The sequence below is a fragment of the Solanum tuberosum genome, unplaced genomic scaffold (assembly GCF_000226075.1).
Source record: "Solanum tuberosum cultivar DM 1-3 516 R44 unplaced genomic scaffold, SolTub_3.0 scf00017, whole genome shotgun sequence".
NCBI classification, from domain to species: domain Eukaryota; kingdom Viridiplantae; phylum Streptophyta; class Magnoliopsida; order Solanales; family Solanaceae; genus Solanum; species Solanum tuberosum.
In genome coordinates, this window is record NW_006238943.1 from 516,010 (window position 1) to 532,315 (window position 16,306).

The 16,306-nt window shown below is 34.4% G+C and overlaps 2 protein-coding genes across 8 annotated transcripts; both read left to right on the plus strand.

The window, feature by feature from the left end:
* LOC102582573 (uncharacterized) lies at positions 1–5,921 on the plus strand. Its single transcript, XM_006340110.1, has 2 exons — positions 1–421; positions 3,499–5,921. Exons 1-2 carry the CDS (start codon positions 161–163, stop codon positions 5,437–5,439), a joined length of 2,202 nt encoding a protein of 733 aa, XP_006340172.1. The 5' UTR covers positions 1–160; the 3' UTR covers positions 5,440–5,921.
* Positions 5,922–8,581: 2,660 nt separating this feature from the next.
* Positions 8,582–15,814, plus strand: LOC102582913 (receptor-like serine/threonine-protein kinase NCRK). Of its 7 annotated transcripts, none has more exons than XM_006340112.2 (12): positions 8,582–8,749; positions 11,275–11,322; positions 11,886–11,928; positions 12,139–12,225; positions 12,331–12,441; positions 12,705–12,815; positions 13,005–13,274; positions 13,433–13,674; positions 13,775–14,071; positions 14,196–14,432; positions 14,593–14,820; positions 15,243–15,814. In XM_006340112.2, exons 4-12 carry the CDS (start codon positions 12,156–12,158, stop codon positions 15,537–15,539), a joined length of 1,863 nt encoding a protein of 620 aa, XP_006340174.1. In that variant the 5' UTR covers positions 8,582–8,749; positions 11,275–11,322; positions 11,886–11,928; positions 12,139–12,155; the 3' UTR covers positions 15,540–15,814. The 7 variants fall into 7 exon arrangements, with proteins under 7 accessions (XP_006340174.1, XP_006340176.1, XP_015170594.1 ...); XM_015315101.1 differs by lacking the exon at positions 8,582–8,749 and adding an exon at positions 10,175–10,193; XM_006340114.2 differs by lacking the exon at positions 11,275–11,322.
* The last annotated feature ends 492 nt before the right edge of the window (positions 15,815–16,306 follow it).

The window sequence follows — 16,306 nt, forward strand, 5'->3', positions numbered from 1 at the left end:
ATAATAATGCGTATACGTAAACAATGTTTACATATAAAAACAGTTTTTGTCCAAATTGTGAAAAAAAAAAGAAGCCACCAAAATAACAAAATCTAGATTTTTTCATCAACCCCATCAAAATCGAAGTTCAGTTCTTTATGAATTTCAGCTAAGATTCAAAATGGGGAGTAAATGGAGAAAAGCAAAGCTTGCATTGGGTTTAAATACATGTCTTTATATTCCAAAAACACTTGAAGATTCACCGGCGACGGCGTCGGCGTCGGCGTCGACGGTGACCGGAGGGAGATTATTCGATGCTGTTTCATTGTCTCCGACGACCCCAAATAGAAATTCCGACTGTCATGTTGATATGCCCACCACACCCACCCCTTCATCCTCTGGTCTTCGTATGCCTAAACATCATAACTCCAAATCTTCTAAGGTAAGCAAAAAAAAAGATTGAATTTTTATTAATTTATTTGGATTTATCTTACTGAAAATTGAAATGGGTTGGTGATTTCTTGTTTAAATTTTGATGTTTTTCACTTTGTTTAATTAAACTCCATTAGTATATTCTCAATAGTGAAAAATTGATTGTGTTTGGTTGGTAAAAAGATGTTTACTGTAGAAAACTTTTATCTTTTGTTTGAGTGTTGAAAGTATTTTGATGATATTTTTGAGTATTAAAAGTTGACAAAAATAACCAAGTGTGAACTGAAATTAGAGTAAAGATGCTATCTTTTTTCCATCTTCCTAGCTAAGTTTCAACTCTTAAGTTTCTTATTTGTCTTTAATGAGATCATTTAAGTAGTTTTGGCTTTCTTTTGTTTTTTCTATTAATTGAAGGTAGGTTCATAATATGTAGTGGCGGAATCAGAATTTTTAATATAGAGGTTCAACGCATAACGTAAAAACATTCTAAAAGATTTGACCTTGTATATATAGTGTAATTTTTCTAGCAAAGGGGTTCGGATTGTGGAGGACCCTTTTTGCCCTTCTAGCTCCACCCATGATACGATGAGTGTGGAGGCAAAGACGGAGCCAAATAGTGTCTAGGGAAACTTATTTTTCATATATATATATATAGTAGATGTTATGTCCCTTCTAGCTCCACGCTTAATATGATAAGTGTGGAGGTAAAGACGGAGCCAGATAGGGTCAAGGGAAATTGTTTTTCATGTATATATAATCCCTTTGACTTCTTCGTATTTTGAACCTCTTAATGAAAATTCTGACTAGTGCAGTGTGTGGAGTGAAGGACACTATTTGCCCTACCTTTCAAGTGGTTCTTATTGCTATATAGAAAGAAAGTAGTAGTGTTAAAGATGGTGATGGCTCTTTGTATTGTAATGAAATTTTTGAGATTCTCAATGTTGGGTGGGGATAAAAAGTAGATAGATATCTGTGAAAGGGGAGGACCCATATTAGTGGTCCACTGGTGTTTTCATTGTAAAAAGGAAACATCAGAGAGTAATTTTCTTGGAGGGGGAAAGTGCTTTGCTTGGTCAGCAAATGCACTATTTTTTACACATATGACTTTAACTCATTTGGCCATTTTCAATCACCCCTTTTCATGACATTAGTCCAAGAAAACAAAAGCCTGTTCAACAGTTGATTTGAGAGCTTTCTTGCCATTAAGTACTTTCAAGAAAGCATCCAAATCCCGCCACAGACAAAACACTAGGTGATTTCTTTCTAGTGGTCTAGCTTCGGTGGACAGAGTTACCTGATACTTATTGCTGGTGTGAGCCTGTGAGGTGACATGCATTTTGTGGAATTAGTAGGAACAGAAAGCAATTTTAGAGTTGAAAAACATTTTTTCTCATCTGCTCTAGCCTTATTGAACAAAGTTATTTGATATCTGTTGTTGGTATTATGTGACATAAATTTTGTGGAATTAGTCCGACGTGAGTTGAAAAACAAAAAAAAAAGACAAAAAACACTAGGTGATCTCTTTCCGTCCGTTCTAGTCTTGGTGAACAGAGTTACTTTATACCTATTACTAGCATGAGATGACAAGTGTTTTGTGGAATTAGTCGAAGTACTTCCAAGAAAGCAATTACAGAGTTGAAAAAAACAAAAAAAGATTGGATTTTTTTTTATCTTAATTAATGGCTGAAGCAATGATTTCTACATCTTTTGATAACGTGGGGTTCTTGATTATTTTAAGAACACTGTATTTAGCTGTCTTGAAAATTGCTTCATTATTCAGAGTTTCTTAGGTTTGCATCTACTTTTCAAAAGTTTTTTTAAGTATATGTGCACCACTTTGCTTTGATATTTGACTACTCAAAACATTTGACTTTATTGTAATGGTAGACCTGTCTTGCACATGTAATATTATTATTATTCTTAAATAGCCATTAGTTGTGAAAGTATTACTTAATTGCCTAGACATCATCAATTTCATCTTTTTATGTGGCTGTCTTGATAAATGTAGTTGACATGCAGACATAAGAGGGCCACACTTTATATAATGACAGTAATCTTTGCTGTATGATGGCAAATATTACGGTAGATAGGCCTACTAAGTTTTCATCCAACTATTTTTCCTTTAGTTGTCATAAACAAATGAGATTTTTTTTTTCAATACAGCCAAACCTCGTTATAGTGACAGTGTTTGTATACTGACGTTAATATTTTATTTTTATGCATAATATGTTTTGTACAAATCATTATTACATAATATTTTAGTATGACTGTTATAAGGGTAAATTTACAAAGTGTGTACTTCTATAATGAATGTCATTGCTATTATAGGTAGAATGTTGTTATAGAGAAGTAAAATATAAATTGAAAAATCGGTTTTGGAGAAAATCAGTTGGTTATAGTGAAATGATATTATAACGAATAACTGTTATTATCAGGTTTGACTGTAACTGGCGGGGAGTTGGTAGGTGAGCTGAACACTATCTTTATTTTGTGCGTGTTTAACTGTTGTGTCCATGGCAGCTTGCGCTCACTTGGACTAGTTTCATAGGTACCTGCTACCTCCTACCAATACGAACACCAACACAATCGTTGAGTAACTCTATCCACCAAGTTTTCAAAATATGAGAAGAATTTAACTTATGGTTTAGCCTTCATGGGTTCCTGGGGCTCTGTATGTTCAAAACATAATCTAGAACTTAAAATGATGTTGGACTACTGAGAATTACAAATAAATTGAATTAACCTGTCTTTGGTAAATCCAAAGATGTCAACTTTTTGTAATTTAATCCCTTGTTATCAAGGTCTGCGTACACTCTACCCTCCCCAGATCCCACTTTTGGGATTACATGGGGAGTGTTGTTGGTGTTGCTATAAAGAAATGAGTGATTACCTCAGTTGAAAAAAACTTGGACTTATAAAACTTGAATGTGAAAGCTACACTTTGGATTAATGATTGAATTGAATGAATGTGTGCTTTTCGAAGGGATTTCAGACATCCGTTCTCTTGAAGTTTTCGAGATAAGTTCACGTTGGCTTATTCTTTCAGAATATTCACGGTTTTTAATACTTTACTTATATGCAATGCAGAGTACTTGTGCGATATGTTTGATGTCGATGAAACCAGGCCAAGGTCATGCAATCTTTACAGCAGAATGCTCACATTCATTTCATTTCAACTGTATCACTTCAAATGTAAAGCATGGAAACCAAATTTGTCCAGTTTGCAGAGCAAAATGGAAAGAAATACCCTTTCAGAGTCCTCTTACAGATATATCACAGCCAAGGTCTCGGAACGGACAAGTACATTGGCCTCAACATGATGCCTGGATGACAGTTGTAAGACAGGTCCCTCCTGCACGATTGGATACCAATCGCAATATTTCTAATCTTTTTCAAACTGTGGAACCAAGTGTGTTTGATGATGATGAAGTTGTTGATCACCGACCCATGGGCAGCCAGAAAAACTCGTCAACTGATGCGACTAATCATCATTCTATGGGGGCTATAGAAGTTAAAACATGGCCGGAGATCTCTGCAGTTACAAAATCAGCATCTCACAGCAATTTTGCTGTTTTGGTGCATCTCAAAGCCCCTCACGCTGTTGGCCTTCTAAACCAGAGTGGGATGCCAGTTACAGGTCAGAATTCCCGAGCTCCGGTTGATCTTGTGACTGTTCTTGATGTTAGTGGCAGCATGGCTGGTACCAAACTTGCTTTGCTAAAGAGAGCAATGGGGTTTGTGATTCAAAATTTAGGCCCTGCTGACAGGCTTTCTGTCATTGCCTTCTCTTCTACTGCTCGTCGTCTCTTTCCTCTGCGTAGGATGAGCGATACTGGCAAGCAAGAAGCACTACAGGCCGTGAATTCACTCAGCTCTAATGGTGGGACAAACATTGCCGAGGCCCTAAAGAAGAGTGCCAAGATCATGACTGATCGCAAGTGGAAAAATCCAGTTAGCAGCATAATACTGTTGTCTGATGGACAAGACACGTATACCATTAACAGTCCTAGTGTAGCTGCTATGCAGACAAATTATCGGTCATTACTTCCTGCTTGCATGCAGCGTAATGCAGCTTCTTCAGGTCTCCATATTCCAGTCCACGCATTTGGTTTTGGTGCTGACCACGATGCAGTCTCAATGCACTCAATCTCTGAAACTTCAGGTGGAACATTTTCCTTCATAGAAGCTGAGAATGTTATTCAAGATGCTTTTGCTCAGTGCATAGGTGGCCTTTTAAGCGTGGTGGTTCAGGAATTGCGTGTGGAAGTTGAATGCGTTCACCCTGTTTTGCGTCTCAATTCAATAAAAGCTGGAAGTTACAATGCTAGTTTAGCATCTGATAACAAAAGTGGCAATATTGAAGTTGGAGACTTATATGCAGATGAAGAAAGAGATTTCTTGGTCATGTTAGATATTCCTGCTGATAGATCGAGCAACGATATGATGACCCTTGTAAAAGTTAAGTGTACATATAAAGACCCGACACAATCGGACAACTCAGATTTAGTAACCTTGGATCATATTGATGATGTCAAAATTGAGAGGCCCGACACAATCGGACAACTTATTGTGTCAATGGAAGTTGACAAGCAGCGTAACCGGCTTCAATCAGCAGAAGCTATGGCTGAAGCAAGATCTGCAGCTGAAAATGGTGATTTAGCAGCTGCAGTATCTGTTCTTGAGCGTTGTCGGAAAAAATTGTCAGAAACAGTGTCTGCTAAAGCTGGAGACAGGCTATGTCTTGCACTAGATGCTGAGCTGAAGGAAATGCAAGAGAGGATGGCAAATCGTCGTGTTTATGAAACATCTGGTAGAGCTTACGTTCTGTCAGGACTAAGTTCACATTCATGGCAGAGAGCAACAGCTCGCGGTGATTCTACTGATAGTACAAGCCTCATTCAGGCTTACCAGACACCATCCATGATGGACATGGTTAGCCGATCACAGACAATGTACCTCGGTAGTCCAGCTCCTCGACCACCTCTAAGGCCACTACGATCATTTCCTGCACGACAACAGCCTAGGTGATCCTCAACACACCTTTTCTTCCTTCAACTTCCAAGAATTGGTTATGTCAAGACTGATCTCCTGTTTCGATTTTCGGGTTTTGGGAAATCATGGGCTAAAGGGGGGGTATATTTCTAGTAAAATGTACATTAATAAAGAAGATTTTGGCAAGAATTGAGTGTAAAACAAAAGACAAATAGCTAGTAAATTGGCTTCAAGAGGAATTGAGTGACCTAGAGCTGAGGCTCTATCGGAAACAGTCTCTCTACCTTCCAAGGTAGAGGTAAGGTCTCCGTACACTCTATCCTCCCCAGACTCCACTTGTGGGATTATACTGGGTATGTTGTTATTGACTATTATGGGTGTATAAAGGATTAATCCTGTGTTCTCTTTTGGTGAGGTTTGGGGCATAGTCCATTGTAATTGTGGGTTTACAAAGGGGGGTGTTTCTTGAATTTATATATGAAAAAAAAAACTCTTCACTATTCTATGTGAAGCTCAAATTTAGTGCATCAATTTATTCTTCTTTGCTCTTAGATGGTTAAAGCATGCTATTTTTTTTAAAAAAAAAGTTATCGTATCAGGCTTGCTATGAAAAGTTACTTTTTAGAGTTAACTCGACGATGTAAAAAATATGTACATATTGAATTCCTTAGTGGCCATCTTGGACCGAGTGTAAGGTTATGATCCGCAAGGAAACAAATTATTCATTCTTCCGTTGAGAATAGGTGCATGAATGAAATACAGGCGATATGTTCATATTTTAGATAATTGGGTAAGAAGAATCAAGTAAAGGATGAAGAAAGAAGGTTAGATCATCGATTTCAACTCGATAATGCTTTTATTTACTATCATAAAGTTTAAAATTCGAAGGAGAGTCTTAGGGCAATGATAAAGTTATTTTCTTGTGACACAAAGGTCAGAATTGTTCGAGTTGTGAAATCAACTATTGATGTTTGCGTCAAAATAAATTGCCTACAAGACGTTGCCATTGTACCTACTAGAAGGTGGTACGTTACAATTGAAGAAGTGGAAATCAAACACTTATAGGAAAATTTAATTGTTTTAAAAAGGGGAGTACCAAAGGCCAATCTAATTATAAAGTGCATAATTAGTGTACATATTAATTATGCACTATTATTATATGCGGGATTTGAGAAAGGATCGGATTGTAAAGGTCTTTTATACACAGTCTTACTCTGCATTTCTGCAAGAGACTATTTTTATCATTCGAACTCGTGATCTTCCGATTTCATGACATCAACCACCAAAGCTCCTCTTCAATTATGCACATGTGCTATATAAATTGAAAGTTTCAATAATCATGATTTCGCACTACTATCAACTACACTTCTACTCTAATCATCAATATTCACACTCTCTTATCTATAATCATAAAAACGCTCTACTATCTATAATCTCTGAATAATCATAAAAATGCTCTACTATCAACTACACATCTACCCTAATCATCAATATTCACTCTCTTATTTGTAATCATATAACATTCTAATCACTTCTCTCAATTTTTTTTCTCAATCTACCGCTATTTCTCCTTAAATCCAACAATATATATATGTATAAAGACATGTTATATATTTATTAGTAATTTAAATAAATGTACCTACTATCAAAATTTACTGTCATTATATTCATTTTTAATGATGACATGATTCCAATAGCGTATTAATGATATGGGATCCCAATGGCACCATATTAATAACAATATTACAAATGTCAGTGATTTAAATCTGTGCTAAGTAAAAATGAACGAAAAGAGTTTTTTTTTTAAAGTTTAATTGCATGATTTTTTTTATCAAACTAATCTTACATTAATTACGTTTTGAAACTCTTAATTTGATAAATACTATTTTATTTAGTTATGTAATACAAAGAATAATATTAAAAATACAATAAAACTATATTAATTTATTAAAATAGTAAATTAAATGAACATCTATTTTTAATATAAAAATTATCAAATAAAATATCAAGTATTTATCTAAATTACTCGATTCATTCTCATTTTTATTTATCACTACTTTTGAGACTTATATTTTATAACACTATTAATATATATTTTATCAGGTAAAAGATATTTATAAGTAAATTTTATTAAAATGCAAATTTAAAAATATAATATATTACCTGTACAAGACACAACATGGAAATGAGGCGGTTGATTTAATTCAATATTATGCGATAAGAATGTATCATAATGGATTAAAGGTGAGCTTTATAAAGTAGTGACTAGACCTATTGTTAGAGGCGGAGCCATGTACATATTTAGGGGTGTATGTGCACCTGTTAACTTACATTTTTTTTTTTTTAGAATTAGTAGAAATTAAATATAATTTACATTGTCCCATGAAAAACATTATAGTGTCGTTTGAACAAGAGTGTTGATAGGTCAAGAATACACATATCCACAAAATGCTATTTTAGCCAAGATAGATGTGTGAAAATATTAGAAAAAATAAAAAATGGTAGAAAAAATATTTGTAAAAACGAAGCAATCTTCGATAAAATGAGATAGAGGTAAATCGAATTAGTCATGGAGATCAATGATTAAACAAGAAATGAAAATCTTGCATGAAGCTTAGCAAAGACATGACCCTTAATAAAAAAAATATGAAAATCGAAAAATTGTGACAGAACGTTAGTAAATATTGAAACATGTTTTTCTTTCCGGGTTCATTAGCTACTATTTGTTGTTGTCATTATTTTTTACTTTACGTATCTATTGTTTTATATGCTTTACTTAAACTGATAGTCTATCAAAAATATTTTATTTTTATTTTTATAAAGATAAAGAATAAAACTAGATACATATTTCCTCAATTAATTGTTATCGTACAATTATGCAAATCAATTTTATTTTATATACCTATTTAACTAAGTTCAATCATTAAATCAAAGATTTTTTTTTTTCTCTTAGTCAACTATATGCCACGTGGCAACTGCTAAAATTCAAATTTTTTATTTGGCTCTGCCACATTGGGAAGTCCAAATTTCCACATCTGGGCCCACAAGTATATACACGTGGCTTCCTCGAAATCTGTGCAGCTCAGTCGTTGAACTCTGCCAGCTTTTTACTACTACTACTCTGCTAATGCTCAGTGCATTGCCCATTTTCTTCTACTCGGCATCGGAATTTTTATTTTTTCCCTGCAGCTTTTCCGGTGAATTACGGCATGTAAAATTCCCCTCAGCTAATTTCTAGTACACGTGGCATTGCCGGCAGCTTCTCCGATTCGATAACGGAGAAATACGAAGAAATAAACAAACAACAGCTCGAAGTCACCGTCGACGTCGCCGGAGAATTTTATAGGTACGGCGTCGACGAATTTTAATTTTAATTAATTTCCAGTGTCGGCACAGGAAAAAAAATTAAGAAATAATAATGACGATTATTTTGTATTATTATTGGTGTTTAGATTTAATAATGATGGATATATTAAATTAATGGTACATTCGTTTTCAATGAGTGTTTGAAAATAAAGTAATTGGATTCTTCATTTGTGGACCTATTGAAAATAATAGCAGCACAAAATTACTCAAATTAAATGCTAATTTGACATATTACGTGAACTGTTTTGTATGAAAATTCAGAGTAAAAATAATTGTTTTTTTTTTGTTGTTGTTGAAAATATTCAATTCTTTCATTTACTGTTGGAGCCAATATTCACGTTTATATTAAAGATTAAAGAAGAAGCATAAATCTCGTAGAATTACACCGGATATATTGTTATTGTTGTTAACGAACAGATCTTTTGGGGTTATAGTGGGTAGGTTGTTATTAAAGAACATAAAATCTTGTGTGATGGAATTACACATAATATATTATTATTATTATTGTTTGTTAAAGAATATAAATATCATTAGGTTGCAAGTATTGAATATGTTATTATTGTTAAAGAGCATAAATTTGATAGAATTAAACAGAATATATTGTTGTTGTTATAGAACATAAATATGCTTATTTCTTTATTTATTTTATTTAATTAAGTAGAGTATAATTAAATCTCATGGAATTACACTCGTTATGTTGTTATTGTTGGTGAAGACCATAAATATGCTTATTTCTCCTTAATTTTATTTGATTAAGTAAATGATAAATCTCGTAAAATTACACTGTATATGTTATAATTGTTGTTAAAAGAGCAAAAATATGTTCATTTCTTCTTAATTTTATTTGATTAAGTAAATGATAAATTTATTATACGAACAAATTGAAAACCAAATCAGCACAAAATACCAAAAAAAAAAAGGAATATTTTTTGAAATTTTGTAATTTTTCCCTCTTCTTAATTTTATTTGATTAAGTAAATGATAAATTTATTATACGAACAAATTGAAAACAAAATCAGCACAAAATACCAAAAAAAAAAGGAATATTTTTTGAAATTTTGTAATTTTGTAATTTTTCCCTCTTCTAAGAATCAAAATATTGGTAAATTAGACAAGAAAAGCATCAAATATTTTAATGTTCCCTTTTTGTTAATTTCTACTTTATTAATCTTTACTCGACAACCGACACTAATTTTGTGGGTCTCTTTTTAAATTAAAAAAAAATATATTATATCATATCATATATGCACGTCTTTTTAATTAATTTTATTTTTTATTTTTATAAAAACATCACTTTCAAGAAAGTCGTAATAATACAAGAAAAACAAACTCTGCTTAGCTACTTGTAGTTGATGTTGCAGGCCACAACAGCTTTTTAGATTCTATCAAAAATGTCTTGGAAGCAAAGTTTTTTCTAACCGTTGGTAAACACTTTACTGTTTCTACCATACCATATTGGTCAAAATGTATGACGGGGTTACGGAAAATTATATTGTTTATATATGGTTAAAAAAATTATTTTTTATGTATTGTATATGGTAGATGATTAACCCCATTTGGTTTCTTGATGTGTGACTCGAAAATTGTACTGTTTATATATGATTAAAAAAGTTTTTTTTTTTTTTATGTATATGGAGCAGTAGATAATGAACCCCATCTGGTTTCTTGATGTGTTTTGTAGTCGAAAATTGTAGTATGGTTAAAAAGGTTGTTTTTTTATGTATATATTTAGTAGAAAATGAACCCCATTTGGTTTCTTGATGTGTTTTGTAGTCGAAAATTGTACTATGGTTAATTTTTTATTTATTTTTTATGTATATATATGGTAGAGGATCAACCCCATTTGGTTTCTTGTTGTGTTTTGTCATTGAGTCGAAAATTGTACTGTTTATATATGGTTAAAAACGTTGTTTTTTATATTTATAAATAGTAGATGATGAACCCCGTTTGGTTTCTTGATGTGTTGTGTCACTGAGTCGAAAATTGTACTATGGTTAAAAAAGTTGTTTTTTAATATATATTTATGGTAGATGTTGAACCTCATTTGATTTCATTGTATGTTTACTTTTTCATATTTTGAACTCCTTAATTTAGTGAAAATTCTGTCTCCGTGCGGTGGCTTCTAATTATTAGTTTGTTACTGTATTTTGACAATGTATTTGTTATTGCTTTGATTGTTGTTGACAAGTCTTTTTCTGATTTGAAAATTGGGTTGCTTTCATGGAGTTTGGTTTCAGCTTTGTAATTGAATATTTTTCTATCTAACAGACCTTTTAAATCTTTAAAAGTGAGTATTTTTTTCTTTTTTTGATGGATGGAGTTAGAAAATGAAATGTCTTTGTCTTAGGTGTGTGTTGTCAAGATGACTATTTTTGGCCTTTTTGTTCTTAATCTTTGATAGGTCTACCTTGTATGGTGAATAAGCATAGTTAAGTAGGGAGGATAAGATTTTCTTGATCTCAAAGTTTAACAATTTCCGTTTTTGATCACAAAAATTTGACTCAGTTAATACGAGAGGAGCACATGGCGCAGTTGTACTATTCAAGAAATGTGGTAGGATATCATATATATATATACATGCTTGATTGAGATTGTCTATGCTTGTGCGTGTGGAATTGTTTCTTTCCTTCCAAATGTTACGAACACTGTCACTGTGTCATTTCAATTCTCCGAAACACTGCATTTAGAGCTGTTAGTTGAGCATCACTTTCTCTCAGGAGACTTACTAACTACCTAGATATCATTCAGAAATTGTTTAAATGTACATCCAGAGAAGTTCAAACCTACTTACATTTGTTGGCCTACCGTCTATTAAGTCCTAACTATCGTAGATTACAAATTATCATTCACACTCTTACTGTTCGATTGTTTATGTTTATTATAATTCCAGCTTTCGAGTTTAATTATCATGTTAGACCAATAGAATAACCTTTCCATCAAACTGGAGGGAAAGAATCTGAAAACTGTTTCCAGGCTGTTCTGATCTTTGTCTTTTCTCTTGTACTGAAAGGCAATTTGTGGATAATATGAAGTCTTCTAATTCATTTGTCCCTCTTTGTGACGTTATGATAATTTTCGTTGGATTTATGTAATAATTTGGCATTGCCTTCTTGCAGAATGGTTCTTGAGATGAAGATTTCGTGAATGAACTACTCTTTGGTAAGATATCTCTTTACTCATTATTTTGAAATATTTGTATTGTTACCAAAAGCTTTTACAATGTTTTCGAGGAGTTATATTGAATTAGTTCGAGTTACTTTGTAGAAAATGTTTTCAAACATATGAAGACTTGATGGTTTGAACCTAAAAGAACATGCACAACTAACATTGAAGATTTCTAAATTAATCTTCATTTTAAATTCAATTCAGTGATTTGACAACAAGAAATGAGGGGTCGAAAGGAAGCAGCAATTGCTTTCATCATTAGCTTGGTGTGGATACAGCAAATTGTTGGCGGTGAGTATTGTTGTTGAGAGCATTACGGATGCCTCCTTCCGTGTAAATTCCCTTTTAAATGTACATGCAGTAAATTGAAACACTGTCTGCATCTGTCTTTATCAGATGAACAAGTGCGTAATCAATCAGTAACAAGTAATTGGACCTGCAGCTGTCTCGCCAACCCAAGTTTTGCTGTTCCAGAAAACTGTTCATCATCCTGTGATTGCACTATTGGTATGATTTTCTTTACCTTGTTTTAGAAAACTTTTTGCTTCAGTACTGTGTCACGGTTGCTATAGTGTTTGGACTGTGAATACTTATTCGAAGCAAGTAAAAGTTTCACGTGATGTCATTTTTATGAACTGACATAGAGGCAATTGTTTCTTTAGAAAACTTGAGATGACTCTTTCCTTGTTACATGTTGATCTTGTCATATGAGGACCATACAATGTAGAAAAGTTCACTCCGCACTAAATTCGTTCTATGTATTTTTGCAGACGAATCAAGCAAGAACAAATGGATATGTATATGTGCAGCTGATGGATTTCCTAGAGTGGCTACTGATCATAATCACAGCAGCTGTTTTACAGCCTGTGATTGCCGTTATGGTATTTTTCTTCATGTCTGATCTTCGAAACACGTCAATCAAATGAGTGATTCATTGCATCAACTGTTTGTTGTGGTTATCTGCTTTTCTTCTATGCTCTCTACACACTAATTTTTGCTCATTCTTTTTCCTTGATTGCGAATACTAACAGGTTCAGACAGTTGATTAATTATGTGTTTCGTTCTGATAGGAACTCAACTTGAAACGCAATCTGCAAAGAAGAAGATATCCAGCAAAGTTATTTTGGTCATTCTCTTATTATGTGCAACGGTCATAACTCTTGGTTTTGTTGCGTCGATGTTGTGCTATGCCTATAGAAAGGATAAATATTCTATTCAACGATCTCTATTTTCGTCCGACAAATATACAAGTTGCAACAGTGCTACCAACTTAATACTAAGCCAAGGAACTACAACTGGAGAACATGGAGGATACATAAGTTCCTCCAACTGTATTGCAGGTAACATCTTTGAAATGAAACAACAGATGTTATATTGTATCACTTTCTGCTTAGGATGGACTTGCTCTTCCGATCCTTAAGAGTGATTTCGCTATGTAGTATGAGCTTCCTGATGTCTCGAATTGTGTTCGTTTCTCTTTGAACTTTTTATCCTGTAGGTTGTGTTCCCAAAGCATCTATTTTTTTCAAAAGAAAACCAGAAGTGTTTTACGGAACGATTATTCAATTTTCATATGCCGACTTAGAGAGTGCAACCAATAAGTTCTCTGATTCCAATTTGATTGGGGTGGGAGGAAGCAGCTGCGTATACCGTGGTCATTTCAAAGATGGAAAAGCTCTGGCAATTAAGCGAATTAAAACTCAGGCAGGGCGGGACGCTGACTCTGCTTTCTTGACAGAGGTAATACCTACAAGGATCATTCACCTTATGTGTTAAACATGGTTGGGAGCCTTTACACATGATGAGAAGGTTATTTAAATATGTTCTTAAAATTTTCTAGATAGAACTCATTTCAAGACTTCATCATCGTCATGTGGTTCCGTTGCTTGGCTACTGCTCCGAGCATCACGGTAAACATGCAGAGAGGCTGCTTGTTTTCGAATTCATGGAAAATGGCAATCTGAGAGATTGTCTGGATGGGGATTCTGGGAGATATCTGGATTGGAGCACACGGGTCGCAGTTGCTTTTGGAGCTGCACGTGGTTTGGAGTATCTTCATGAAGCAGCTGCACCAAGAATCTTACACCGAGATGTTAAGTCTACCAACGTCCTATTGGATGATAACTATAGAGCTAAGGTAAGTTTGAAAATTACTGTCTTTTTATGATTGCCCGAGTTAATACCTACAAGTTGTAAATCGTCTCATTTTCCGTTATTACTATATCCCACTTTGTCTGACTACCTGAATATAATGTGTTCAGATTACTGATCTTGGCATGGCGAAGCACCTCCAAAATGATGGTATTCCTAGCTGTTCCAGCTCTCCTGCGCGGATGCAGGGGACATTTGGCTATTTTGCACCTGAATATGCAATTATTGGAAGAGCTTCTCTGAAGTCGGATGTTTTTAGCTTTGGAGTTGTGCTCCTTGAACTGATAACCGGACGACAACCAATCCATAAATCAGCCAACAAAGCAGAAGAAAGCCTCGTGATATGGGTACGGAAAGTTAATAACATGTTTTTTCCTCCTTTCTCCATTTCAATAGCATTTCTACTTATTTGAATATTGAAGGTATGTTATCAGACTCCTTTGCAAAACCTTCGTCCTCTCTCACGAAAAAAGATAATGGCGATTACTAATTTTCATCTAAATACAGGCCACCCCTCGTCTACTAGACAGTAGACGTGTGGTCTCAGAATTGCCTGATCCAAATCTGAACGGGGATTTTGAAGAGGAAGAATTGCAGGTAATGGCTTACTTGGCTAAGGAGTGTCTTCTACTGGACCCAGATTCTCGGCCAACTATGAGTGAAGTTGTTCAAATTTTGTCAACTATTGCACCTGAAACATCTAATCGGAAACACTTTTCGAGAGATGACTTCAAGGTATATGAACTAAACTTATTTTGGTTTTCTGTTGACATACTGCCATTTTATGTTTGCATAGTTGTTTAATTGATCTATCGATTTCACAAAACGGATAAACATTACCAACTATTCTGTATGCCTACAACATAGAGACTAGGTTCTTATATGCCAATGTACATATACGTTCCGATTTAGAAGAAACTTCATCTAGCTGAAATGTTAGGAATCCTATATATTTATCTTCTATGAAATGTTACGAATGCTGCATAGGTTCGAACCCTGCCTTAGATAAAAGGTAAGGTCCACTATCTTCCGAGTTTCAAACAGTATGCCATTGGCCCTCGAGTACACTATTGTCCCCTGGAATGACATTTCAAGTTCAGTTTTTGTTGTAATCTAAATATTCATCATGCTGAGAAACGTGTTTACACATTATATAGGGCTCATTCAGTTATGACAACAAGAGTAATGGAGAAAGTTCCGGCTTTGTTGAAGCCGAGGAGATCAAGCAAATCACATCTGAGAATCGCGCAGCTCACTGCTTGTTGCCAAATTGTGCATTCATTCATTGTAGTGATCCAAAAGAAGACGTTATACCAGCTGCATATGTCGAAAATCTGCTCCTCCAGAGTTCAAATTCCAAATGTTGGAGTGCACATGATGATGAATCAGTGGATCTAACTGAACCGCGATTTGAGAAATTTCATATGCCAACAGTACACATGAACAAGTGTTGACGGAGTCATGCTACAGGTAAAACATTTTTTTTCGCTTTTCTAGTATTAGAGAATTACAGGTTTGGTCAAATGATAACGCGCAAAAGGCATTTTTTTCAATTGATGTAAACAAGTTTACAATAGTCGTCTTTCTTTTGTAAATGATCCTAGGTTAGCTTGTATACATCACACCTCCTGGGGTGTGACCCTTTCTCGAATTCTGCTTAGGCGTAATGCTTTATGCACTGAGCTTGCTCTTTTTAGTTGTATACTAGTCATTTCCTATATTTCTCTAAGCAAGTTTAAATATTATACTATATATCATATGGTACATTTTTTTTTAAGAAAGAAAATAGAAAATTTTGCTATGCTCCATGAGGCGAGTTGAAAATAGAAAATTTTGCCATGTCGGGCGGGATGGTGCAGGTTGAATTTTTTGCGAGTTAAGGCAGGCAGGACCCACACAACAATCGTCCTGCCAGCCTATATCTAATGTCTAAACTCAAAAAACCACAAAATAAAATTTATTAATTTTTCCTCTTTCCCACTTGAGAAGAAAATAAGGTCTAAATTCAAAATTGTTAAATTAGGTCTTAGGCCTAACTCACACCCCAAAAGCTAGCTCAAAGAAAGGAGGATTGCCCAAGCCTTATAAGGAGTCCACCCATCTCATTAACCACCGATGTGGGACTTTTGTCATTCTTTAACACCCCACCTCACGCCCAGTGCTTAGCATCTGGTGCGTGGGCAATTTTGATTTTGGGGGCCCCAACATCGGGTGAGACGGG